Consider the following 27,236-nt stretch of genomic DNA (forward strand, 5'->3'; position numbering starts at 1 on the left):
AGCTGAATGGTGATTCATAGAGATAAAACTTATACAAAGGATGTTCCCAAAACATGGATGAAAAGGAAGCTGAGTTTGTCTACACTACTGGGTAATGGGAAAGATGGCAGAAATGCTTCAGTTTTGAGGAACACTTTCTGGACAAAGGAAAAGGGTTGGATTTGTTTTCTGTCCTATTCTCTGGCTTTGAAAGTCCCAAGGGAACTATGCCACTTTTGTTAATACTACCCATTAGAGGAGGGAGACAACTTCATTTAACCTGAGGCATTCATAATTCAGAAATAAGGCTAGGTGCTGGTGGATCTGAAGAAACTTGTTTTCCAATGATACCAATGGGAGGTGCTTGAGGATGTCTAGGGATAAGTGAAGTAATAAGGAATAAAACACATTATAGGAGAAAAGTAAAAGTCTCTGTCTTCACAGAGCTTATATTCTAATGGTGAACAACAGATACCCATATAATTATGATATATGTACAAAAAGAATTTAAAAATCTTGGAGGAAACTAGGATTCCGAGAGATAGAAGTAAGGAGGAAATATTTTTCAGAAATGGAGGATAGCCAGTAAAAAGGCTTGGGGATGAAAGATGGAGTGTCTAAGTGTGAGGAGTAGACTGAATTGCAGAGTTCATGAAGAAGACTAATGTTTGAGAAGACTGGAAATGTAGTTTATGAAGAACTTTAAATGCCAAATATAGTAGTTTATATTTAGTCAAAGAAGTAATAGGGAGTCACTGAAGTTTATTGAGTGGGAAAATGATATGGTCAGACATTAAGCAAATCATGGATGGCTTTGTGGAGAATGGATTGGAATGAAGAAAGACTTTTTTTTTTTTTTAATTAAAGCTTTTTATTTTTCAAAACATATGCATGGATAATTCTTAAACATCAACCCATGCAAAACCTTGTGTTCTACTTTTCTCTACCCTTTCCCCACATCTTCCCCTAGATAGCAAGTAATCCAATATATGTTAGAGATGCTAGAAATATATGCTAAACCCAATTTGTGTAAACATATTTATACAATTATCTTGTTGCACAAGAAAAATCAGATCAAACAGGAAAAAAATGAGAAAGAACATAAAATGCAAACAAACAACAACAAAAGGAGTGAAAATGCTATGTTGTGAATCACTCTCAGTTCCTGCACTCCTCTCTCTGGGTGTAGATGACTCTCTTCATGACAAGATCATTGGAACTAGTCTAAATTATCTCATTGTTGAAGAGAGCCATGTCCATTAGAATCAATCATTTTATAATCTTGTTGCCATTATAATGATCTCCTGGTCCTGCTCATTTCACTTAGCATCAGTTCATGCAAGTCTCTCCAGGCCTCTGTGAAATCATCCTGCTGGTCGGTTCTTACAGAACAATATTCATGTACCATAACTTATTCAGCCATTCTCCAACTGATGGGCATCCATTCAGTTTCCAGTTTCTTGCCACTACAAAAAGAGCTGCCACAAAATTTTTTGCACATGTGGGTCTCTTTCCCAATGGACAATGACTTAAAATAGAGAGACTAAACAGAAGACCATTTCAATAATCCAGGTAAAATATGATAAAGACTTTAATTAGGGGCAGTGACTAAAGGAGTAGAGAGAAGGGAACATTGATGCTATTAAAGGAGGAAATGACTAAATTTGTCATTAGATTGGATATGTGGAGTAAGTCAGAGATAATTCCTCCAAAGTTGTGAATCTGGGTGACAGAAAGGAGAGTGGGCCCTCCATGTTGTAAGGAAGTCTGAAACACGAATAGATTTTTGGGAAAATGACATCTATTTTGCAGGTCCTTTGAGACGTCTCCAACAAGTTAAGACAAGAAGTTAAAGGCATATTTATTGCAAGAGGGACCTTCTTCCACGTAATAGCAGGCATAGTAGAAGAGCAGCAAATGGGAACTGTCACAAAGGAAGGAAATCTTGAATTTCTTTCTTTCTTTCTTTTTTTTTTTAAATAACTTTTATTGACAGAACCCATGCCAGGGTAACTTTTTACAACCTTATCCCTTGCACTCACTTCTGTTCCGATTTTTCCCCTCTCTCCCTCCTCCCCCTCCCCCAGATGGCACGCAGTCCTATGCATGTTAAATATGTCACAGTAAAATCTTGAATTTCTTGAGAATCTGGAGAAAGCCCTCTGTGGTAGGCTGCTTTGTTCACACAGCGAGTGCCCCGAAGAGAAGGAGCTGACGGGTATCAGGCTACAGACTGACAAGCTACACAGGGAACTGGATAAGGAAGCGCGCACTGAAGTTCTTGAAGGGAAGGAAGCAGCCTGGGCCAAGTTGGGAGAGCGAGCAGACATTGAGCGATGGAGCTAGAGGAGCGGGGAAAGAGAACGATCGGGCGTGGTAGGGGACAAAGACTAAGGACCAAAGGACCCAGGGCTGGCCATGCTGTGTCAGTGCTTACGGCACGCGCAGGGAAATTTCTACCCGGTCCAGGTTCAGGCAGGATGAACCTTTTTTTAATTGTGGCATAAAGTGTAATGTTCTTGCTAGCCCGAGGGCTTGTGGGGATGCTTTCCTGACAGCGACGGCGGCAGAGGGCTCTTCCCCGGCGGCGGGGAATGCGGCCCGGAAGGGCTTTCTGGGAAGGCGTCCCCAGGACTTTTCTCGGGGGTACCTCATCGGCCTCGCGGGGCCCCCATTTACTTCTGGAGTTTCCCTTGGAGGGCCGGGACCGCCCCCTCCCTCCCCGCTCCTTCCCTCCCCGCTCCTCCCTTCCCCCCTCGCCTCGGAAGTTCTGCGCTGCGCCGTGGGAAGCCTGGGACTCGGGCAGAACGCGCTCTTCCCGAGTTGGTCTTTACGTCATTGAGCGCCTCTTTGGTTTGGGAACTATTCTGCACGTGGGCTGCCGCCGGTGACGCCAAGTCAGCGCGCACGCAAGTTCCCGGAAAAGTTGAGCTTTTACATTTAGTTATTGTTTATTTACTTTTAGTTATAGTAACTTTTTATTGACAGAAGTTTTTGTTTATTTGTCAGAGCAGGAGCGCTCCCTTTTCACCTCAGCCCGGCTCGAGAAGCGGGGGCGGGGGGTCTGGTAAGGCGTGTGCAGAAGGAGGAGCTGTCCTCCTCGCCTTCCCCGCTCCCATGGCCCCCTGCGCCCCGCCGGCCAGATGCTGACGTGTCCTTCCCTTCCCCACCACGCCTCCGGGCCCCTCCAGACACCGCGGCCTCCCGCGGCCCCCGGAAGTCCCACCTTTCGGTTCGTGACGTCACGACGAATCAGCTCTGTCAGTGCCTCCGGGCGCCCACATCCCGCTACGAGGCCCGGGGGCGGGGCTCCGCCGACAGAGTGTCGATTGGCTTGGGTTCCGGCGGACCGGACGTTCTGATTGGGCGGTGGGCGGCAGGTCTCTGGCGCGCTTGCGCGGCGAGTAGAACGTGTGGCGGCGGCCGCTGTAGCGTCTCCCCTTTGCTTCCAGTCCGGGTGCTGGTGGTGCTGTGGACCGATTCCGTCCGCCTGTCCGTCCCAGCCTCTCGCCCGACAGCCTCGTCGCCGCGCCGGCCGCTCCTCTACACCGCAGCCGATCTTCCGGAAAACTCTTCTCCTCGATCCATGGCCTCATCCGCGCAGAGCGGCGGCTCCTCTGGGGGACCCGCGCTCCCCACCCTGCAGCGGGGCATCGTCAAGATGGTGAGAACCGGGGGCCGGGCCCCCCCAGCCCGCCACCCTCCCGACAGCCGGGTCTGGGCCCCGGACCCGCCTCGAGCCCTCCACAACCCGGAGCCTCCTGCCCCCCCAGGCGCTGCCCCTCGACCCTCACCCCCTGCTTGAGCTCATTAGTGCGGGAGAGGGGCTTCTCCTTCCCCCTTCCCACCCCGGAGCCCGCAGCAGGAGCATCTTCCCTTCCTTTCCCCACGCTTCTGCCGAACACGGACACTTTTCTGTCCCATATGTTCAGATGGAACTCTGGGAGAGTTTTCCCTCCTTCCTTCTCCCGTACCCTCCCCCAGGGCCCCCCGAACTGAAAACGGGAATCCCTAACTGTAATCCAAGGCATCTCCTTCCCAGCTCCGAAAGGAGCGCGCAGTGGAGACCTCTTCCCAAACTCAGAGTTTCGGACCAGCACTCCTCCAGCGCGCCTGTTAGCTGAGGCCCGGGGCACTTACTGTACACTGCCGTGGGATCCGGACGCGGGGACGGGACGCCTTATCCCAGGCCCCCGTTTTTCTGCGCTCGAGGATTGGGACAGGAGTGCTCGTTTTCTTGGGCAACCTACTGGGAATGACATGTGGATCCAGACACTTCCCTGTCTCCTCCCTTGCATGCTCATGCACCGTGTCTGTTTTAGGTTAATAGCCTCCTTTTCCTGATTGTCTCCTCTTTCTCCAATCTGTCCAATACAAAGTGCTGAAATAATCTTCCCCGGGGAAATGGCTGAAGGAGTGAGTCTCTTGCTCAAAAGTTTCCAGTGGCCCCTCATTACTTTCAGAATGAAATAGAACCCCCTGTAGTTGATCATTTAAGATCCTCCACAGTCTCCAACCTAGCTTTTAAGCCTTGCTTCATATTATTCTTTATCACGAACTTTATATTCCTACTAAACTAAATTCTTCAGGCTTTTCAAAACTTACTTGTCTTTGCCAAGCTCCTTTTTCCTCTGTTTATTATCTTCTTGGCTCATTTCTAGTGTGGCCTCCTTGAAGCATTTCCTGATTCCTGCTTCCTCAGTTTTCCTTTTACTGTACTTATTTGTATGTTTTGTATCTTCCCATTTGAATATAAGCTTCTTGAAGGCAGGGACTTTTGGGGGGATGGGTGGGTGAGAATCTCTCTCAAATGTAGTAGAATGGCTTGCAAATAGTAGGTGTATAATAAATGTACTGAATTAGTTGGATTTGAGACAGGAAAACCTTCCTTCCAGGAAGCTAAATCTGCTACTGCAAAATGGATGCCCCTTCCCATATGCACATGTGTGGAGGGGTAACATGCATGGGTTCTTAGTGATCTGGGATCATACTTCTATTAGTCTCAGTCCTCACACTGGGATTTGTTGATTAAAGAGATAAAAAACCTTTTTTATCTCGTCTCTTTATCCTCCATTGTTTTTGACATTAACTTAGTCTTGGTTTGCTTTTTTCAGGAGTCTGTTATCCAAGTCTTTACAACTGTGCTTGCCTGTGAAGCCATTCTACTCCACAGCAAACATCTTCTGAGTGCTGAAGACAAAACAATAAAAAAAATAATATAGATCTTGCACATAAACAAAATGCATCTGCCCTTAAGTTTCCTGGGCTAGAGGCAGGGACAGCAGATGTGACTTATAGGTGGAAGTATCATATAGTAAAGTAAAGGCAGTATTTGGGGCAAAGGAGATATACTGTGCAGAATGCTCTTAGAAAAATTTGTAAAAAAAGAAAATGTCTTCAACTGGATGGGAATTGGAGAAGTTGATTAGAGGGATTGAGAAGCCTATAGGGATTGGAGAAGTTGATTAGAGGGATTGAGAAGCCTATGTAAAATAGGTGGTTACATCAGAGCTCTGGTTTGAATGAAATCAATTCTGAAATGTGTAAATAAACATTGGGGTGTAGAAGTAATAGATCCATGTAGGAACAAAATGGTACTTTTTCAGTTTGACTCTTCCAGCCTTTTTTTTTTTTTAAAGGCTGTAGAATCCCCACATTTTGTCATTGATAAAAACTGATAAATTTTCTTGCTTTCTCTATTTTTCTTTGGACTTCTCATCTTACTTTATTCAAAACAATCTATGATGCTTTTGGACTTCTTCCCCAACTTTACTTTGATCAGTGGAGTCTCAATCCTACCTTTTCATCCTTTTAACTTTTATTTTCAAGCTTTCACCTTAAGGATTTTTTAAAAATTTTGGACAAGATTCTTGGACAAGTTTTTCCAAAACTCTGGTGCATTCTTAATAATCTACAGTTTTAGGACCTGACCTTTTTTTTTTTTTTTTTTTTTTTTTTTTTTTTTTTTTTTTTTTTTTGTCATTTCCAGATGTCTTAATCTTGGTTACTTGTATTTTCTACTTTTATATTTTGACTGAGCAAGTGAGTGTTTATATGTATAAGTTATGGTATAGTAGACCAAGAGCTGATCTTGATTAGCTGGGTTAAATTTCCTTCTCGGAGGACAAATAACTTAGTTAATCTCTCAGTGAACTAGACAACTCTAAAACCAAGAATTACAGAATAGATTTCTGTCAATGTCAGTGGGAGGAGTTCTCACATCTAGTGAACCCAATGGCAAAAAAGTTAAGTCCCCATTCTTTCCCCTTACCCCTACCCCACTACAGTTCCAGGGACTGAATGAAAAAGGTGAGGGAAAAAAAGTGTCTTCCCTTAAAGAACATTTTTTGTTTTTTCAGTTGTGATCCAAGAAATTCTCTTAATTATAATCACTCGTGAAATTTTATTATGTTTTTTATATACTAGATTTCAATAAAGTATCTAGTAAAAGCCCTGTTGCTTTTGTTCTTATAGAATGAGGAAGAAGTGAGAGACATTGGGATGTAGAAGTTGGAGAGGAGGCCTCTGGGTCAGGAAGATTTAGGTTAAGTATCTGCTTTGTGTACACTTTGTAAATCCAGGCAAGTCATTTGACTCCGAGTTCCCTAGTAACTCTTGAGGTTCAGGTACGTTTGATGATCTGCATTAGTATTATTTCTTCACCTGGAGTTTCCTTCACTACTAAAATCACAGATCTTCCTTATCTACTGCCCCCATCCCCTTTCCAAATGAAAAGTTTCTTTTTTCTTGATTTAAAATGATAGGATTTATCATTGAAAGGTCATTTAGAGAACATCTAAGTCTGCCCTTTCATTTTACACGTAGCAAGCTGAAGCCCAAAGAAATTTAAATGATTTGTTCAGAGTTACACAGATTTTTAGTGGTAAAACGGAGATTATAATTAGAAGAGGATGGTAGGTAGTGCAGTTATAGAGTGATGGATCTGAAGTCAGGAAGGCTGGAATTCAAATATGACCTAGGACCTCGAGACAGTTACTAGCTGTATGGCTCTGGAAAAGTAATTTAACTCTGCCTGTTTTCTCATCTGTAAAATGAACTAGTGAAGGAAATGCCAAATTGCTCCAGTGCTTTTGCAAAAACCTAAATGGGATCATAAAAGATTGGACACAACTGAACAAGGTAAATTTGGTATCAAAAGTGCCCACGCAGGCCTTTTAAATCAGCCCTCTCATTTTGGACAGGAGGAACAAGAGGATATTAGAAATATAATTTGCCCAAGGTCATACAGGGGATAATGAGCAACAATTGAACCCTGATTCTCTGAATCAGATTCACTGTTTTTACAATAAATATAGTCTTGTGTAGATATAAAAGAGAAACTAGATCTTAACTTCATGCTGTTCTCTTTTTTTTTTTTTTTTTTTTTCCACTGCCTTCTCGGACCTGTCCCTTAATATCTGGTAGAAAATTAGTTAAACCTCCTCCCCCCCCCCCCCCAAAAAAAAAAAAAAAAAAAAAAAAGGTGAGATGAGAATCTCCAATATCCATTTTTATTTTATCTACTAGAAGGTTTTGCTTAACCTAGGAAAGAATTACCCCAAAAGAGTGCCTAAGTAGGGATAGCTAGATGGTACAGCAGATAGAACACCAGCCCTGAACTCGGGAGAACCTGAGTTCAAATCTGGCCAGTCATTTAACCCCAATTGCCCAAGAAAACAAATAAAATTTAAAGGGGGAAAAAAAAAAAAAGATTGCCTAAGTACTTATGTCTAGCAGAATTACCATCAAATTTATATAGCTTTTGAAAGTATGCAGCTCCCTTCATATATATCGGTTCATTTTATCCTCATAGCAAGCCTATATCGTAGGTGCTATTATTACCATTCCTATTTTACAGGTGAGGAAACGACCTTAGGTTAAGAAATTTGCCTGAGTTCACACAACTAGAGAGAATTTGAAGGGGTCCAGAGTTTGCTACTCTGTCCACTGTGCCATGTTGCTTCTGTGGTGCAAGTGGGTGCTTAATAATTGTTTTGTTAAGTGCATAGTGGAAACACTAGACAGGAAATTAAAGAAATCTGCAGGTAATTAGTTGTGAGATTTGGGGCAAATCCTGTCACCTCCATATCGGATAATGAAGAGTCTTAAGTACTTTCTACTTCTAATGTTTTCTCTGGAATTTGATTTCCTTATTTGTTAAATGTGGTCTACGATTCCAAATGACCTCAGTAATTCTCTACTGTAATTAGATAGCTTTTTCTATTCACCATTGAAAAAATATTATAATTGTGTACATGTACTGTATTTCCATATTAGATTATGAATTCTGGAATGACAGAACCTATTTTAGTTCATCTTTATCTTTCCCAGTGCTTTCCAAAAAACTCTTTGGTTATTAGATGCTTCAATTTGGAAATTGACTATAGAGATTATCAGGAAGTGGTTTGGTGAAACAGCACACTTTTCCTTTGTGACAGCCTTCTCTTCTCTCTTCTGTTCTGTCAGGGAGTTGGACCAGGCCTTCTTAAAGGCCTTTTCCACTTGAGATCCATTTTTGTTAAATTGGCATATCTATGCCTGGATAGCTGGATAGCTATCCAGGCATAAAAAATAGGTATCTGTAAAAAAAAACAGGTCACCATTTACTGGTGACAAATATTTTTGCATACTTAGTGTTTAGTTATATGATCCAGATGGGTTCATGACCCACAATTTAAGAAACTTTGAATTAGACAACTGGCATTAAGATACTATGTGGGCAGCTAGGTGGTGCAGTGGATAGAGCACCAGCCCTGAAGTCAGAAGGATCTGAGTTCAAATGTGGTCTCAGACACTTAATAACTTCCTAGCTGTGTGACCCTGGGCAAGTCACTTAACTCCAATTGCCTCAGGAAAAAAAAGAAAAGAAGAGAAGGTGCTACTATGTGCCAGAGATGATAATAAGCTTTGGAGATAGAAAGGCTCACATCTAATAGGAGAGAAAATATACAAATAACCGTATGCAAACAAGATATACATAAGACAAATTGGGGATAGTCTCAGAATGGAAAGCACAAAAGTTAAAGAAGGTACTTCTTACAGAATCTGAGAATTTAGCTGAGACTTAAGGGAAATGAGAATTTAGCTGAGACTTAAGGGAAATGGTAGGTGAAGGGGAAATGGCATATGTAGCATCTATTCTGTACCAGGCACTATGTCAAATGTTCATCCTCACAACAACTTGGTGAAGTAAGTATTATCTCATTTTACAATTGAGGAAAGTAAGGCAGATAGTAATTGACTTGCCCAGGGTCACTCAGCTAGGGTGGATTCAAAGCCTTTGCACAAGAATGAAAGCATTCAGTAAGGAGATGGAGTGTCATATTTGAGGAACAGTAAGGAGGCCATCATTGCTACTGGGTAGCAGAATACTTAGAGGGGAAAGTAGGGTGTAAGGAAATTGGAAAGAGGCAGGGGCCAGAGTATAAGGGTTTTATACTTAATTTATCATCTAGAGGTGGTAGGGAACTACTAGAGTATTGAATAAGGGATAAAATAATCATCTCTGGACTTTAGGAAGAGCAGTTTGACAGCTGAGTAGACTGCAGCAGAGATAGGTTGGAGGTAAGACCAACCATTAGGCTATTGTATATCACCAGTAGGTGGGCCTACTGCATCTGGTTTGTGGCAGTATCAGAAGAGAGAAGGAAGACATCTGATTGACTATGGAATGTGAGTGTGCAGCTGTCAGAGGCTAGGCTGTATTTTCTTTTACAGAATTTGAAGCCATTCAAGATTGTAGTTCAGTGAAATTGGTAACAGTTGAGTTGGGGAGAGGATAGTAACTTGGTGTGTCCATGACCTACCAATGTTATCAGTGTCTTTATATGAGTAGAAATGTAGCCTTCATGTACGTAGAAATATGGCCTTTATTTTTGTTTTTTGAATTAAAAATTCATTGTTCAGGTAGACTGTATTTTCTTTGAATCTTGCATTTTTGTGGTTGTCTAAGAAGATTGCTTGAGAATTGGGGGAAATTGTAGGATATAAGTTTATGCCAGAGTAGAGAGCTGTTTCCTAGGTTGGCTTAATACACTGGTCAGTTGAGATTATTTCTACTCTTGTGCTAAGCATGCTTGTATTTAACTTGAGTGTAATTTTCTTCTAGAGATACTGAACAGATTGCTTTGTTATTGTTGCAGAAAGGTAGAGAAGTTTGTGGAGGGAGGTGCAAGTACTCTTTTTTTTTAACATGTTAAGCATGTTAAAGTATATCTTAAATACAATATATGTGTACACATCTGTACAATTCTCTTGTTACACAAGAAAAATCAGATTCAGAAAGGTAAAAATAACCTGAGAAGAAAAACAAAAATGCAAGCAGTCCACATTCATTTCCCAATGTTCTTTCTCTGAGTGTATCTGGTTTTGTCCATCATTGATCAATTAGAACTGAATTGGATCTTTTCATTATTGAAAATATCCACTTGCATCAGAATTTATCCCCATATAGTATTGTTGTTGAAGTGTATAATGGTCTCCTGGGTCTGCTCATTTCATGTGGCATCAGTTCATGTAAGTCTCTCCAAGCCTCTCTGTATTCATCCTGCTGGTCATTTCTTACAGAACAATAATATTCCATAACATTCATATACCACAATTTACCCAACTATTCTCCAGTTGATGGGCATCCTCTCAATTTCCAGTTTTTAGCCACTACAAAAAAGGCTGCCACAAACATTTTAGCACATACAGGTGCCTTTCCCTTCTTTAGTATCTTTTTGGGATATAAGCCCAGTAGTAACACCGCTGGATCAAAGAATATGCACAGTTTGATAACTTTGAACATAGTTCCAAATTGTTCTCCAGAATGGTTGGATCCGTTCACAACTCCACCAATAATGCATGTGTCCCAGTTTTCCTGTGTCCCCTCCACCATTTATTATTATTATCTTTTCCTGTCATCTTGGCCAATCTGACAGGTGTGTAGTGATATCTCAGAGTTGTCTTAATTTGTGTTTCTCTGATCAGTAGTTTCTGATTTGGAACAGCCTCTCATATGAGTAGAAATAGTTTCAATTTCATTTGAAAATTGTCTGTTCATATTCTTTGACCATTTATCATTGGAGAGTGGATTGATTTCTTATAAATTAGTCAATTCTCTATATTTTGGAAATGAGGACTTTTAACAGAACCTTTAACTGTAAAACTGTTTTTCCAGTTTATTGCTTCCCTTCTAATCTTGTTTGCATTAGTTTTGTTTGTACAAAAGCTTTTGAATTTGATATAATCAAATTTTTCTACTTTGTGATCAATAATGATCTCTAGTTCTTTGGCCACAAATTCCTTCCTCCTTCACAAGTCTTAGAGGTAAACTATCCTATGTTCCTATAATTTATTTATAATCTCGTTCTTTATGCCTAAATCATGGACCCATTTTGATCTTACCTTGGTGTACAGTATTAAGTGTGAAGCCATACCTAGTTTCTGCCATGCTAATTTCCAATTTTCCCAGCAGTTTTTGTCAAATAGTGAATTCTTATCTCCAAAGTTGGGAGAGGTGAAAGTACTTTAATGATTAGGCAAACATGTGGTCCTTTTCTCTTGGTAACAAGTTGGTTAAATAGAGCTGTACTTATTCTGAGAACTGTCTGGTCTTCATGGACCAAGGCTGCCTTAATGTGCTTTGTAGATGTAGTTTGCTTCAATAGGTGGAGGATCTGGGAATAATACTTTATAATTCTATTTGGCCACACAGGGGTAATAAAGTTGTGGTGGGGTACAGGTTGTCACTGGTTTCTGACTAGAAACTTTTGCTTTCTATGTAGTCTATTACCTAGATGTAGACTGATTTTTTTTTTTTTTTTTTTTTTTTTTTTTTAACTCAAGTAGACTTGAGAACCAAGAGGTAAAAATTTCTGGATTTTACGAACTGTTGGATGAGAGCAAAAGCAAAAGGCACTATCATGTTACTCAAAATGAGGGTGAAGGAAGCACAAGTACTGTTGAGAGTGTCAAGGAAGAATTAGACAATGATTTGACAAACATGTTGGAGTTGCTCCTCACTGAACTGATTAGAACTGATGGACAAACTGACGGTTTTTGAACTTTTGGGTTCTTCTGAGGAATAACATAGGCTTTCCTTGATACAAGAAAACGGTCAGCTACTGTTGGACCAGGTAATTAAAGAGTTCAAAAGCTATAAGCAGGTATATATTTTCTCTATTTCTGTAGGCTTTGATTATTCTTTGTCACTGAAATAAAGTATAAATTTTGTCATCCATGTTTTCCTATGGTTTGTCACACTAAAATATATCTGCCTTAGTTCTTCACTTTATTGGAAGGATGAGCGATAGCAACTTTTTTGATTTTGCTTTTTGTGTGGAGTGTTAAAATAAAAAATAGCTACAGAATTCTCTTTTCTTCCACAAGTCCTGTCATTGCTTCTACTTATGTTTAGAAAAAAGGAAGGGCATCTCGAAGGCACAGGGAATAGAGTACCAGTCCTGAAGTAGGGAGGACCTGAGTTCAAATCCAGCCTCAGACACTTACAAGTTGTGTGACTGGGTAAGTAACTTACCCCCAATTGCCTTGTGTGTGCTCCTCCCTGTTGCTCCCTCTAAAAGAAAACGAAAAGAGGCAGGAGTGCTTTTGTTCACATTAGGGTCTCTTCCCTGGGATTTGTCAATTATTGTCGGCATTTGCCAAACAAAATTTAAATTTCCTGTTGAGTTGCTTTAGACGAGGTTATTCTCAGTTCATAGTGTTAAAGTGCTAACTATTAATTTCCTGTAGTTGAGTACTTCCTATTTTTCAGAAGTTGGAAAGTGTCTGTATTGGAGGAATTCAGCAAATTATTAAAAACCTACTATGTTCAAGATGCTGAGTTGGGGAGACAAAAAAAATAATCGTGATAACATTTCAATCCCAAATCCCTATTTCTAGTTCTCTTTTGAACTCCAATCACTCATAACAAAATCACTTTTTGTACATTTCCCTTCAATAACTCAACCTTAGAATGTTTAAAATAGAAGCCACTCAAAATGAACCCTTTCACTTTAATAACTGTTTCTGGTGAGGGTATCCTTCATTTCCTCTAGTCTGGCAATATTGGAATCATTCTTGACTTTTTCTTTCCCCTATTCCGATCCTTTCAATTGACTGCCAGATTTTGGGTTTTTACCTTCACAAAATCTCTCACATCCATCCTTTCCTCTTTGCTCATGTGGCCATTTCTATAATTTGAAGCCCTCGGTTCTCTTTCTTCCCCAAGACCATTATGCTAGCTTTCTAGTTTCACCTTTGCTTTTTTACTCTTTATCCCATTCGATCTCTACACAGTTGCCAAAACAGTCTTTTGGAGTCTGATCATGTCACTATCCTCTTCAAAAACTTTCTGTGCTTCCTTATTGCTCATAGAGTAAAATACAAATTCTTCACCCTATCTTCTCATTTACTCTTTTGTAGTACTCTTTTGAATTTCTCTTATGCACTTTTGTTACTTGTGGTGGGTTTCACTACTCTTATTAGAATGCAGGGTTTTTTCCCCCTGAGGCAATTGGAGTTAAGTGACTTGCTCAGGGTCACACAGTTAGGAAGTAAGCTAAGTAAGCTAGGAAGTCTGAAATCAGATTTGAACTCGGGTCCTCCTGACTTCAGGGCTGGTACTTTATCTACTGTGCCATCTAGCTGCCCTAAAATGCAAATTTGTTGAGAGCTTATTTCTCAAATCTTTTCCCATGCTTATCATGGGCATTGTACACAGCAGGCAGTTAGATGTTTGTTGGATGATTTTTTTTTTTTTAGTTAAATAAATAATTCTCTTAAGATTTTTATTAGTATGACTTTAGAAAACTTTCCTTTCTCTTTTTAGCAAATATTTATCAAACATTTGCTGTAGGGAAAGCATTGTGAATAAATGATCAAGATAGCTCCTTCAGAGAGTTCTCTAGTAGAAGAGATAAATGCACACAAGTAACATGAGAATGGAAAAAGTATAGCCAAAGAAGTAAAAAGTTCTGTGAGAATTCAGAGGAGAGACTCCTTACTAGCAAGATTAGCAAAAGCTTGATGGAAGAGATAGCATTTGAGGTCAGTGTAGTAGTGTCTTTTCTTGGGTTACTATATTCTGATTTAGTGAAATGTGACATAAAGATAGGATGAGGTATTTTACACACACACACACACACTCTCATAATTGTCAGTTTAAAACCTGTTTAACAAATGTTGGCAATATAGAAACTGAAAAGGGAAGTGACTTTCCCTCAAGTCATATTTGTGTGTCTTCAAAGTTAAGGACAGGATTTGAGTTCCCTGACTTTTTTAGTCAGGTCTGCTTGTTCAAATGCTTTCCCTAAGGAGGTGATGCAACAGAAAATAAATATTCAGAATGACTTAAGGTGAAGCGCTTCAGTTGGTATTGTAGTCTCATTGCTCAGTGGCTCAGTGGTCACTATTGCAATTGAGGGGCAGATGGTCAGTCTATTCATTTATTGGGTGATAAAAGTTAGAGAAATGTGCATGATCATTTCAGGATGGAATTTTAGGTATAGAAAGGGAAATTCTATAAGGAATAATTCATTTTAGATAGAATCACCAAAATATTGTTTAAGAAGAGTAGCTTTTTTTCAGAGTAGTATAGATATGTACCTTTTAAAGATGACAAAGGGGTATCTCTCGTCGCAGGAAGGCAGAGGAAAAATACTAAGTAAGAGTGATACAAAGTTTGTATCTTTGTGAATATTTCCAGCTTTAGGATATTATAGTTAAATCTTTTTAAATTCTTGAGAAAGTAAGCATTCTACATTTGCTTGATAAATTGTTTTGACCTGTCTCAGTTCTGTTCCTGTTTTTTGTCAAGGTTGTGTTGTATGGCCCTTTTGGTTTACTGTTGGGAGAAGCCACCCTCAGTTTCTTTTGCTTCTTCCTCTCTTGAGAGTCAAACATATGTTTTTCAGCAGAAAATGGTGTAAAATTGCAGGTTGTGAACATTTGGTGCAGATGGAGTTTTTGTAGGATTTCACTTATTCTCATTAAGACTTAATATGATAAATTGTAGCAATATTTTTCTCACTTAGTTTTCATTTTTAGGAAAAAAGAACAGAATTGTCAGATGCTATTAAAAAATTCCAATTTAAGCAGCTTTATAGGAGTAAAAACTTAACGAACATTAAACTCTACATCATTTTCAGGTGACATTGTTCGAGGTGGCCAGTCTATGTTGTATAACCGTGATTTGGTACATTTTCCCTGTTGCAATGCTTTTGTTGCCTAGTGATTAAAGTAACATCTTCTACTTTTCTGTTTTACTGTTCAAAGTAAATTTGTGATATGGGAAGTGCCCCTATGGGAGTATTTTGTTTGTAATACTTTGCTTACAGATAGAATGTAAGGAATCTTGGTAAACATTTAGGGATTTTTGCCAAGTTTTAAGTCAGCAAATCTCTTAATATTTATCATTGATAGGGACTGCATGATAGAGATGCCCATATAATGCTTTAGGGCCAGTGTTTAAAAAGGACTTTGTAATTCCTAAATCCTGGGAACATGATATCTTTCCATTAGCTTCCTGTCTTGTGGTGAAATATTTTTTTGATTTCCTAATTCGGTGGTTTCCTATTTCTGTTGGCTGGTATTTTTGAAAAAGACCAATTTAATATTCATGCTGTGGAGTAGAATGGAATCATAATTTGAACTATACCCTGGACTAGCTCCTAGATATTTTCTTGGGTAATCCTAGTTCTTTTTCTTTGCTCCAGGGAGTAGTAGAATAGGAGTGGTGGTTGTTTGAGATATTTTGGAATATAATGAGAGTGTATGATGGCACAGTTCTTTAGAATTTATTCATCACTTCCATTACACACCTGTACTGATATGTTATAGGACAAATTTGGGGCTCTAGGTCTAAATTGAGCAAGGTGAGGGAGGAAGGAGAAGTTCAGAGAATCTGTAGTTATTTTGTGGAGAGTATAATGGAACAGTCTCAGGGAACTTGTTTCTTGTTTTGATTTTGTCACTAATTGATGAATGATAGTTGAAGCTCAGAGAGATTAAGGAATCTTGGGTAAGTCATTATTGTAAGGGCTATACTACTATCTTCCATTGATTTCAATACTCAATTGTTCCTAGTTTTTTATTTGTAAAATTAGGAGATTTAATGGGTAAGCTTGTTTTTAATTTGGGTTACATAAACTTTAAAAAGCAAAACTTGGTTTGGCTTTTGGTCAAGGGGTTGGAGGAGCCAGACTATACCAGGAATTTTCGTCTTCGTTGTTGCTTTTACTGTGAAAATTTGATGGTATGAGGGACAACCGTTTGCCTGTGGAATGAATCTCTTGCTATATTAGTTCTATCTTTAGCTTAATGCTTAATTAAAGAACATCTTATTTTAAATGATTTTCATTACATCATTCTTCTACTCAAGAGCCTATTATAATGGCTCACATTTGTCTCTGCTTAGCATTGAATTGCTTGTGCTTGGTCAGATCCTTTCCTTTTGACCCATATACCACTATATCACAGTATGAAGCATCCGCTTCCCTCACTGTTCTCAGCATTTCACATGAACCTTTCTATCTCTGCATCTTTGTTCCCTCTACCTAGAATCCTCTGCTTCCCTTCCCATCTTTAATGGGATATAATCTATTTTTAAAGTTATAGCTCAAGCCTCACTTACTTATTTTGAGTGCACATGCCAGGAAATAATGAATTTTTAATAAATGTTTATTAAATGACTACTCCAGTCCATATATTTCATATACATTTGTTATCTGCTCTGTGGAGGGAGTGCTTTGGAGTTTAGAGATCCTGGATCTTTTGTGGTATTTACTACATGCATATATACATATATAATATTGTTGTTCACTTGTTCTACTTATGTCTGATTCTTCATGTCTCCATTTGGTGTTTCCTTGGCAAAGATACTAGAATAGTTTTCCATTTCCCTCTCCAGCTCATTTTATAGATGAGGAAACTAAGGCAGACAGTGACTTATCCAAGGTCACTCAGCTAGTAAGTGTCTGGGGCTGGATTTGAATTTATTTTTTATTATAGCTTTTTATTTACAAAACATATGCATGGAAATTTTTCAACATTGACCCTTGCAAAATCTTCTGTTCCAACTGGATTTGAATTTAGAAAGATAAAGTCTTCATAACTCCCAGCTTATAAATCTGTATACTGAACACTTTAGCTACCTACCTATATAACTCGTACAGACTCCTAAGCTTAAGGTCAATAATGGAGTTTAGAGTTTATCTAGTACAAATCTGTTATTTCATGGAGTGGGAAACTCGGTTCCCAAGAAATTAAACCACATTCTGACATATGTTAGTCCTATGTTTTAATTCTAAACTTCATCAAGTTTCTACTCCTCAACTCCCGTTCTTCCCATAATCCTTCAAAAAGTTATTTTATCATTTGGTGAAATGACTAAGTTCCTCTTCTGTCATTCATGAGTATATAGATTTTGGTTATGTCCTCTCAGTTTTGCTGATCCCAAAATAAGGAAATCTATTTCCTTTGTTGTCTTGAAACCTATCTCTAGTCTTGGATCGCTTTTCTTGCACTTAACTGAAGCTTCTGTAATAATATGTGTGTTTCTTGTGGTATTTCACAACTACTGCAGCATACAGTATTCCTTCCAGATGTGGATTCATCAAGCTTATAGAAAAGGATAGAGTAATTTGTTTTCTCAGTGACCTTTTTTTATAGACCTTTCAGAGCAAAAGAGCACATTGTTACCTAAGAACCTCAGTACAATCATTGGGAGCTTTCGGACCTTTCCCTGCTTTATGACTAATAACTTAGAATACATCATTGTATATAAACAGTAATAACATTATTTATCCTTAAGCACATTCCTTTGCATTTGCTCTAATTAAAATACATCTGTCATGTTTGTGACCATTTGTTGCAGACTCGTAAGGTTTCCTTGAATTCTATCCCCCGTCTGTTTGGTTTTTCTCTACTTAGAAGATGTGTCACTCTCAAATTTGGAGAGCTCATTGTATTCTATGCCCTATCTACATCAATTTCTGCAAGAATACTACTCTAATTTTCCTATCTTGTCTAGTGCCTATCTTTCCTATTTTTAAGCAATATTCTTACAGATTTCCTCCCCTTCCAGATGCCCAACACTCCACAGCCTCTTGGTTATTTGATTTTTGAATTGGCTTTGATGTGGAATTTTGTCAGGCATTTTGAAGGTTCTGATTCAATTATGTTCACCTGGATGTTTGCATCTGTGTATCTTCATTTCTTTGTCAGATGATAGTTAGGATTTTACTGGGCAGAATTGGCTCTACAATGAGGACATTGGAGTTAGATAATCCCTTAAAATGTCTTCTTCCATTTCATTGATTCTGTGGCTATTTGGTGATCATGTCTTTAATTAAACTATAATAGGTTGCCCAGTGTAGAAGTGAAACTTATTGGTTGGTAATTCTTGCATTTCCTTTTGATGCTTGTTTTCATCACTGGGTAATTCATTGGCAGTGCATGATGGCCATTTGTAACAATAGAGCATACATTTTGACACAGTAACTTTCCCCTGTCTCTTCAGTACTCTAGGTGAATATGATGATGTATAAATAGTTGATGTACTCTTTATTTTATTTTATTTTTGGTGAATAAATATGTCCACCCTTTTAAGGGAGAATGAATTTCTTTGATATCCTTCTGGATAAAGCTTTGTTTGGTCCTTGTGCTTACTCTTCGCACAAGTTAACATCCACATTCTGCTGTGGATGTAACACTCAAGTGCTCTCTAGTTATTTTGTATTAAGTGCCTAGGAGAAAACTGTTCGATACAAAATTTCAGTAAAAGTCTCCGAGATGTAACCATCCTAAGGGCATAAGACAAAAGCAGGTAACCAGTTGGTACTGTGAAAGAAGGATAGTAGAGATGTTGTGAGATTTCCATGGGGAGGAACTACTTGTTTCCACAGTGGCATAAAGACCCAGAGAGGGCTTGGGGAAAGATCGTCTTTTGTATGGGCTTTAAAAATTAAACTGGAGGGGCAGCTAAGTGGCTCGTGAATAGAGCACCAGCCCTGAAGTCCGGAGGACCCGAGTTCAAAGCTGGTCTCAAACACTTAACACTTCCTAGCTGTCTGACCCTGAGCAAGTCACTTAACCCCAATTGCCTCAACAAAAAAAAAAGAAAGAAATTAAACTGGAGTCAATAGGGAAAGGATGGGTGAGATAATCTTTAAAATTAAAAATAAAGATAATTTTAAATTGATGGAGAAGTGAAGATATATCTGTGTTTAGATAAATCTCAGAGCTGTGGCTATAGAGCTGAAAGGGACTTTGGACTTCAATTCTCTCGTTTTCTTAATTAATATTCAGTATTCAATAGTATTTTATTTTTTCTAATTACAAGTAAAGACAATTTTTAGCATTCATTTTTATAAAACTTTTAGTTTTAAATTTTTCTCCTTCTTCCCTCTTCCTAAAACAGTAAACAATTTGACATAGATTATATATGTGCAATCATGTAAAACATATTTCCATAATTAACTAATAATTTTGAATTGAATTTAATTGAAATCTTTTATTTTCAAGACATGCAGGGATAATTTTTTCAACATTGACCCTTGGAAAACTTTGTGTTCCAATCTTTCCCCTCCTTGCCCCCACATTCTTCTAGATGGCATGTTAAAAGTGATAAAAATATATGTTAAATCCAATATAGCCATATATATTTATACAATTATTTTGCTGCACAAGAAAAATCAGATCAAAATGCTTTTAAAAAATGAGAAAGAAAATAAAATTCAAGCAAACCACAATAAAAAGAATGAAAATGCTATGTTGTAATCCTTGGTTCTCACAGTCCTTTCTAGGAGTGTAGATGGCTCTCATCATCACAAGATCATTGGAACTAGTCCAGATCATCTCATTGTTGAAAAGAGCCATGTCCATTAGAATTGATCATAGTAGAATCTTGTTGCCATGTACAATGATCTGGTTCTGCTCAATTCATTTAGCATCAGTTCCTACAAGAATCTCCAGACCTCTCTGAAATCATCCTGCTTATTGTTTCTTATAGAACAATAATATTTCATAACATTTATATACGCTAACTTATTCAGCCATTCTCCAACTAACTGAAGGGCATCCACTCATTAACAAATAATTCTTTTAAACACATTTATTACTTGATATTTTTTTTTCTCCCCTTGTATCCTGCCTTTAAGTATAAAAAAGGAAAAACCTGCCCATGATAGTACCCATTATGTTCCATTTTTGTATTTTGGTGTTGATCTTGCTTTAATTTTTAATAATATCTCTATTCTTTGTTGACTTTCTTATTATTACTATATATGTTATTTAGTTCTGTTTTCTTCATTGCATCAGTCCATTCAGATCTTTCCATGTTTCTTTAAATTTCCATTAAAATCCTTTTAGCAGAGGAATGTAGTTTAATAGAAATAGCAGTTTTCCTCATTTGTTAAATGAATGGATTAAATTAGCTAATCTTGAATATCTCAGCTCTAAATCTTTTATCCTAAGATTACATATATAAATAAGGGAGATCAGTTTGGCAACAATATAGAGAATAAATTGGGAGATACTGTGGAGGTAAAATCAATAGGGACTGGGTACCCAATTGACTATCAGTGAGAAGTAAAGATAGCTTTTTTTTTTTTTTTTTTTTTTTTTTTTTTTTTTTTTTTGATAATGGAAGACTTAGTGTATGGAAGTACTCCTGGTACCCCTGACAAAAACAGTGAAGTAAGAAGATATAATAGATTTAGGAGGGAAAATTTTGAATTTGTGATACTCGTGGCAGAAGAGATGTTTTGTGGGACATTTGGAATTATGAGTCTGGAGTTTAGAAGTTAAGTGAACACTGCTGATAGAGGTTTGTATGTCATTTGCATAGGTCTTGGCTGAAGCCATAGGAAAGAATGAAGTTGCTAAGGGAGAACATGAAGAGAAGACCAAAGAACACCCAATTTTAAGGGCTACGTGGAAATTAAAGAGGATAATGGAGAAAAGCCATTGGGTTTTGTGATGAGAACATAATATTGGTGATCTTTTATAGAGCAGTTCTGTACTTAAGGGATTTTTAAAAAGCAGTTTTGCAAGGGTTTTGAGGTATGGAGACAGTGGATATAGATACTTTTTTCCATAAATTTAACTTTGATAGGCAGAAGGGATGGACTGGATAAGGTAAGAGGATAATGGGAAGACTTTTTTTTTTTAAAGAATTGGAGATTCTGCAAGTCTTTTGACTGATGGAACTCGGAAGAGAAATGTGATAAAAGATGCATGAATAGTAAGAGCTAACTGCTGGTATAAGATTTTACATAGAATAAGAGGGAATAGGATCAAAGCCATAGGTAGCATAATTTTTTCTTTTTGACTAGAGGGAAGGAAAGTGAATGATGATGCCTAGAAGGGTTAAGGAGTAGAGGAAGGGAGCTGGAGGAGCTCATTGGATGTCAGTCTTTTTAGAGCAGTAAAGAGTCCAGGTCATCTGTGGTTATTATTGCTGTTGAATGTGGTTGGATAGAGGAAAAGACATGGGAAAAGTTGCTTCTCGGAATTAGTAGAATAGAAATTGTTGTGTATCATAAAGGACCAACTGAGGTTATTCATTGTAAATTTATAAATAAATGTAAATATTATACATTTATAAATTACAAATTTATAATTTATAATTGAAATTGATTTTGTGTGTGTGTGTGTGTGTGACATATTGGGAGTTATTTTTGAGCTCTAGATTTTGAGGAAAGGAATCATTTGGTAGTGACTTGTGTGTTGGGAATGATGCAACATGGTGATGAAGGCAAAGTATTCTGGGGATAAGTGAAAAAGTAAGATAATTGACCATCAGGACAAAGGTTGGGTTCAGTGGCATGTAAAACTAAGGTGGGAATAGGAGTATAGATGAACCAGGAGAATAGGGCAGCTTACTGAGGGACCAGATAGAGGTTATGATAAAAGATGAAGAAGAGTAGACTTCAGGTGGAAGAGAATGGGCAAGCTAAACATTTGTGTGATGGTAGTCAGTTGGACTCTCCGTTATTTTCTTTTTTTCTTTAATTAAAGATTTTTATTTTTCAAAACATATGCATGAATAATTCTGCAATATTAGCCCTTGCAAAACCTTTTGTTGTAGTCTCCTCATCTCCAATATATGTTAAATCCATATATATATATATATATATATATATATATATATATATATATATATATATATATATATTTATTTATTTATTTATCTTGCTGTACAAGAAAAATCAAAGCAGAAAAAAAAATTGATGAAGAAAATAAAATGTAAGCAAAAAACAACAAAAGAGTGAATCACACTCAGTTCCCACAGTCCTCTCTCTGGGTGTAGATGGCTCTTTTAATCCCAAGACTATTGGAACTGGTCTGAATCATCTCATTGTTGAAGAGAGTTATGTCCATCATAATTGTTCATTGTATAATATTGCTGTTGACATGTACAATGATCTTCTGGCTCATTTCACTCAGCATCAGTTTATGTAAGTCTCTCCAGGTCTCTCAAATCATCCTGCTTATCGTTTCTTATAGAATAATAATGTTCCATAACATTCATATACCATAACTTATTCAGCCATTCTCTAACTGATAGGCATCCACTCAAGTTTCCAGTTTCTTGCCACTACAAAAAGGGCTGCCACAAACATTTTTGCATATGTAGGTCCCTTTTCTTCCTTTAAGATCTCTTTGAGATATAGGCCCAGTAGAAACACTGCTGGATCAAAGGGTATACACAATTTGATAATTCTTTGAGCATAGATCCAAATTGCTCTCCAGAATGGTTGGATCCATTCACAATTCCACCAACAGTGTATCAGCGACCCAGTGTTCCTACATCCCCTCCAACATTTGTCATTACCTTTTCCTGTCATTTTAGCCAATCTGAGAGGTGTGTAGTGGTATCTCAAAGTTGTCTTAATTTGCATTTCTTTGATTAATAATGATTTAGAACACCTTTTCATATGATGTAGAAATGGTTTCAATTTCTTCCTCTGAAAATTGTTCATATCCTTTGACCATTTATCAATTGGAGAATGGCTTGAATTCTTATAAATTTGGATCAGTTCTCTTCATATTTTAGAAATGAGGCCTTTTTCAGAACCCTTGAATGTAAAAATGTTTTCTCAGTTTATTGTTTCCCTTCTAATCTTGTCTGCATTAGTTTTGTTTGTACAAAACCTTCTTAATTTAATATAATAAAAATTAATCGATTTTGTGATCAATAATGATTTCCAGTTCCTCTTTGGTCACAAATTTCTTCCTTCTCCACAGATCTGAGAAGTAAACTATCCAATGTTCTTCAGATTTGTTTATGATATCATTTATGTCTAGATCATGAACCCATTTTGACCATATCTTGGTATACAGTGTTAAGTGTGGGTCAGTGCTTAGTTGCCATACTACATTATGTTTTCATTCCTTATGAATACAATGCTAATATTAGGACTTAAGTAAATTCTTTTTTGTTGATTTTTGGGTACTGCTTAGGAAATAAATATTGAGTTAGATGGTTTTGTTTGGAGCCTTTTTTTTTTTTTCCTTTTTAATAGCACCTCTTAACTGAGTATGACTTAGAGGTCTCTGAGCTATATCAAGACATGGACTGTTTTCTCAACAAAATTATACTCCAGTAGATAAAGAATATAAATAAGAGGAGGAGTTTATTTTCATCCATGTTAGGAATTAAGGAAAATTTTGTGGAGGAAGTGATACTTGAGTTGGGCCTTGAGGGGAGTGCCTTCAGCAGTAAGTTAGAAAGCCAGGTTAGGCCTAGTAAGTTTTTGACAAAACTGCACATTCACCTGAGACACCATAGTAAGGGGCATATTTTTGTCCTTATCCCATGATTACTTTGAATAGGCTTTGGGTGCCAAAGATTTGCAAGTGTGGTAAAGTGAGGTGCAGGGAGTCCTGGCCAGTTGATCTTTGGACAATGCTGTTATCTGTATTTGTTATGATAATAATAATAAATCACTAATTTATTTGGTGCTTTAAGGATTTGCAAAGCACTGTATAATGTTTCATTTGATTTAACAATTCCATGAAATTGAGTGCAATTATTTTTATTAATATTTTGTTTTTTCCAATTATGTGTAAAGAACATTTATTTTTAAAATAAGATTTTGAGTTTCAAGTTTTTTCTCCTTTTCCTTCCATTTCCCCTCCTCAAGACAGCAAGTGATCTGATAAAGGTTATATATGTGCAATCATATAAACATATTTTCACATTAGTCACATTGTGAAAGAAGGAACAGAACAAAAGGGAAAAGCTACACATAGTAAAAATAGTATGCTTTGATCTACATTCGGACCTCACAGATATTTTTCTGGTTATGAATAGCATTTCCTATCAGGAGACTTGGGTCATTGTATTGCTGAGAAGAGCAATCTATCAAAGCTGATCATTTATACCATATTGCTATCACTGTGTACCATGTTTTCCTGGTTCTGCTCACTTCACTCAGCTTTGGTTCATGTAAGTCCAGATTTTTCTGAAATCTATCTGCTCATCATTTCTTATAGAACAACATATTACAATCACACACTACAACTTATTTAGCCACTCATCAATTGATGGGCAGCCCCTCAATTTCAAATTCTTTGCCATCACAAAAAAGAGCTGCTAGAAATATTTTCCCCATTTTTATGGTCTCTTTGGGATAAAGACCTGACATTGGTATTGTTGGAAAAAAAGGTATGCACAGTTTGTTTGTGCTTTGGTTATAGTTCCCAATTGCTCTCTAGAAACAGTTCACAATGTTCAGTTTTTCCACATCTTCTTCCAACATTTTTAATTTGTCCTTTCTGTCATATTAGCCAGTTTGATTGGTATGTGGTAGTATCTCAAGTTGTTTAAATTTTTGTTTTTCTAATCAGTAATAATTTAGAGCATTTTTTCATATGAATGTAGATAGCTTTAATTTCTTTTCACTCAATTCTTTATATACTTGAGAAATGAGGCTTTTTATTACAAACCCTTGAAAAAATTGTTTTGATTAGGTTCTATTATTAATCTGGTTCTGTAAATGAGGAAACCGAGATTTAGAGACATAAATGATTTGAGCATGGTAGCATAGCTAATCAGTGATTAAGCAGCATTTGAACACAAATTTCAGTACTCTTTCTATTATGTTACCTTTCTGGAATATTGGTAAGAATATTGTAGTGATTTCTTTGAAAGCAATTATGAGCAATCTAGATTCCCTTGTGGAAGGCAAGAGGAATTTACCAGCATGTATAAGGATGTTTTGGAGGTCTTAATTCTGATCACAAATGAGCTATCTGAACTCGGGGTATTTCCTCCCAAATCTTTTAAATCTCAAGATTTTTCAGTTCTAAAGGAAGAAAAGAATCCTCTTGCTAAGTAGCTCTAAATATCAAGGGGGCAGTTTTAATTTTGAAAACAACTAAAGCTAATGAATTATAACATTAACTGAATGAAATTCATTGGATTCTCTCTTAGGATTTTCTGCTAATTTGATGGAATCCCCTTTTTTTTTTTAATTACTCTTGGGTATAAGATGGAATATCTGGACTCTTGTCCCACTGAGAGCTATTATCCTGTATGCAATAATTACTAGAAATATTATTCCTGGGCAAGTAAGCCCTTTCATAGCCCAGAGGCCAGTAGTCTTTTTCCATTCATTTAAAACCCAAGTCATCTTATTAAATGATTCCCTTGTGAGAACTTTTAAAAATACTTACTCGCTTTTAAGACTGATTTCTTTACCAGATTTTGAGTATAACAATTAATCTTTTTACTCTTAATTAAGTAAGCCTGACCACTTGCATGATTCTGATTATAGTCATTGATGTATGACTTTCACTTTCATAGAAAAGGTGATTCTCTTGCCTATGGTCCAATTTAGTTGGTTTTAGTTTTAATACTGAGATTCACATATTTTAGTTTTTGGTAGAATTATCTTTCTTCCTGTCTAGCAGGCAGGAGAACATATATTTTAGGATCAGGAGAAATGAGGGGAAGAAAAATAAGGAATAGTAAGCAAATCCCCAAGCACTAGATGCAGGCATTCTGCTTGGAATGGGGACACAAATATAATACATGAAACAATATTTTCATATAAAGTCTTAGATCCTACAGTTGGTAGGAGTCCTTGTGTTTAGTCTGTACCCAAAGAGGAATTCTCCATGAAGTCATCCTTCGCAAGACATCTAGTGATGGAAAATCGATCCACTATAAGCTAAAGCAGCTCGTTATTCTTTTGGACAGCTTTAATTGCTAGAAAATATTTCCTTATGTCAAGATAAAATTGGCAATTTGTATCCATTGCTCCTAATTGTTCTCTTTAGGGCAAACAGAAAAGTCTTTTGCCTTTGAAACTAGCCTGGTTTCAAAGACTAATTCTGTACTGTGAGTCCTGGTGTGAAGTAGTCAACTGGCTGTTGTGACCATTGTTCATTCTTCTTTCACAGAAGCAGTTGAAAAATTCTTGCCTATGAAGTCGGAATCCTTCAGTTCCTAGTTGTGAAATATACTGTTAGCTCTGCTACTGTGATCTAATTACTTAAACTTCCTAAGTCTTTTATTTGTCTGTAAAATGTGACACATTTACCTACCTTATAGAGTTTTAATGGAGGCAAAAGTGCTTTTTAAACCACAAAGCATTCATTAAATGTAAGATAAAACTACTAATGTTTTCATGCATGAACTTTGCTCTTTAGTCAGTCTGGTGTCTGCACTGATTTCCTGCGGGCACCATATTTGCTCTTGCCCCTAATCCTTTCTTAAGTACTTCTTAATTGAAATAACCTTCCTCTCCAGTTGGTCATCTGACATTCTTCCTCCTCTCCAAGCCTTTCCTGCTGGCTGTAGCCTCATTGACACTTATCTGAATTCATCTAATAGTGACTATTCCTTTTTGCTCTCCACTTGCTTTTTTTTTTTTAATTATATGTAAAGATAATTTTCAACATTCATAAGATTTTGAGTTCCCAAATTTTACTCCCTTTACCCCTCTCTTTCTTCCCCAAGACAATAAGCAAACTGATATGTTATACCTGTACAGTCATATTAATAATATTTTCATATTAATCATGTCATGAGAGAAGAATCAGAACAAAAGGGAAAAATTATGAGAAAGAAAAAAAACAAATGAAAATAGTATGTTTTTTTTTCTTTTTTAAATGTACAATCCTTTTAAAGACATTTCCATGTTAGTAATGTTCTATAAGAAAAATCAGACGTGAAAAAGAAAAAGCAAACAAACAAAAAGGTGAAAATACCATGCTTTGATCTCTACCTAGTCTTCATAGTTCTCTCTTGATGTGATGGCACT

At 37.4% G+C, this 27,236-nt stretch overlaps 1 protein-coding gene across 1 annotated transcript in view; it reads left to right on the top strand.

Annotated features, from left to right (window-relative positions):
• The first annotated feature begins 3,114 nt into the window (after nt 1-3,114).
• SND1 (staphylococcal nuclease and tudor domain containing 1) overlaps nt 3,115-27,236 on the top strand; it is a 468,465-nt gene continuing 444,343 nt past the window's right edge. Inside the window, exon 1 of the mRNA XM_031939005.1 lies at nt 3,115-3,643. Coding sequence (XP_031794865.1) covers nt 3,566-3,643 — 78 coding nt within the window. The 5' untranslated portion in view covers nt 3,115-3,565. The remainder of the gene's footprint in view (nt 3,644-27,236) is intronic.

This window comes from Sarcophilus harrisii, chromosome 5 (genome assembly GCF_902635505.1).
Source record: "Sarcophilus harrisii chromosome 5, mSarHar1.11, whole genome shotgun sequence".
NCBI classification, from domain to species: Eukaryota; Metazoa; Chordata; class Mammalia; order Dasyuromorphia; family Dasyuridae; genus Sarcophilus; species Sarcophilus harrisii.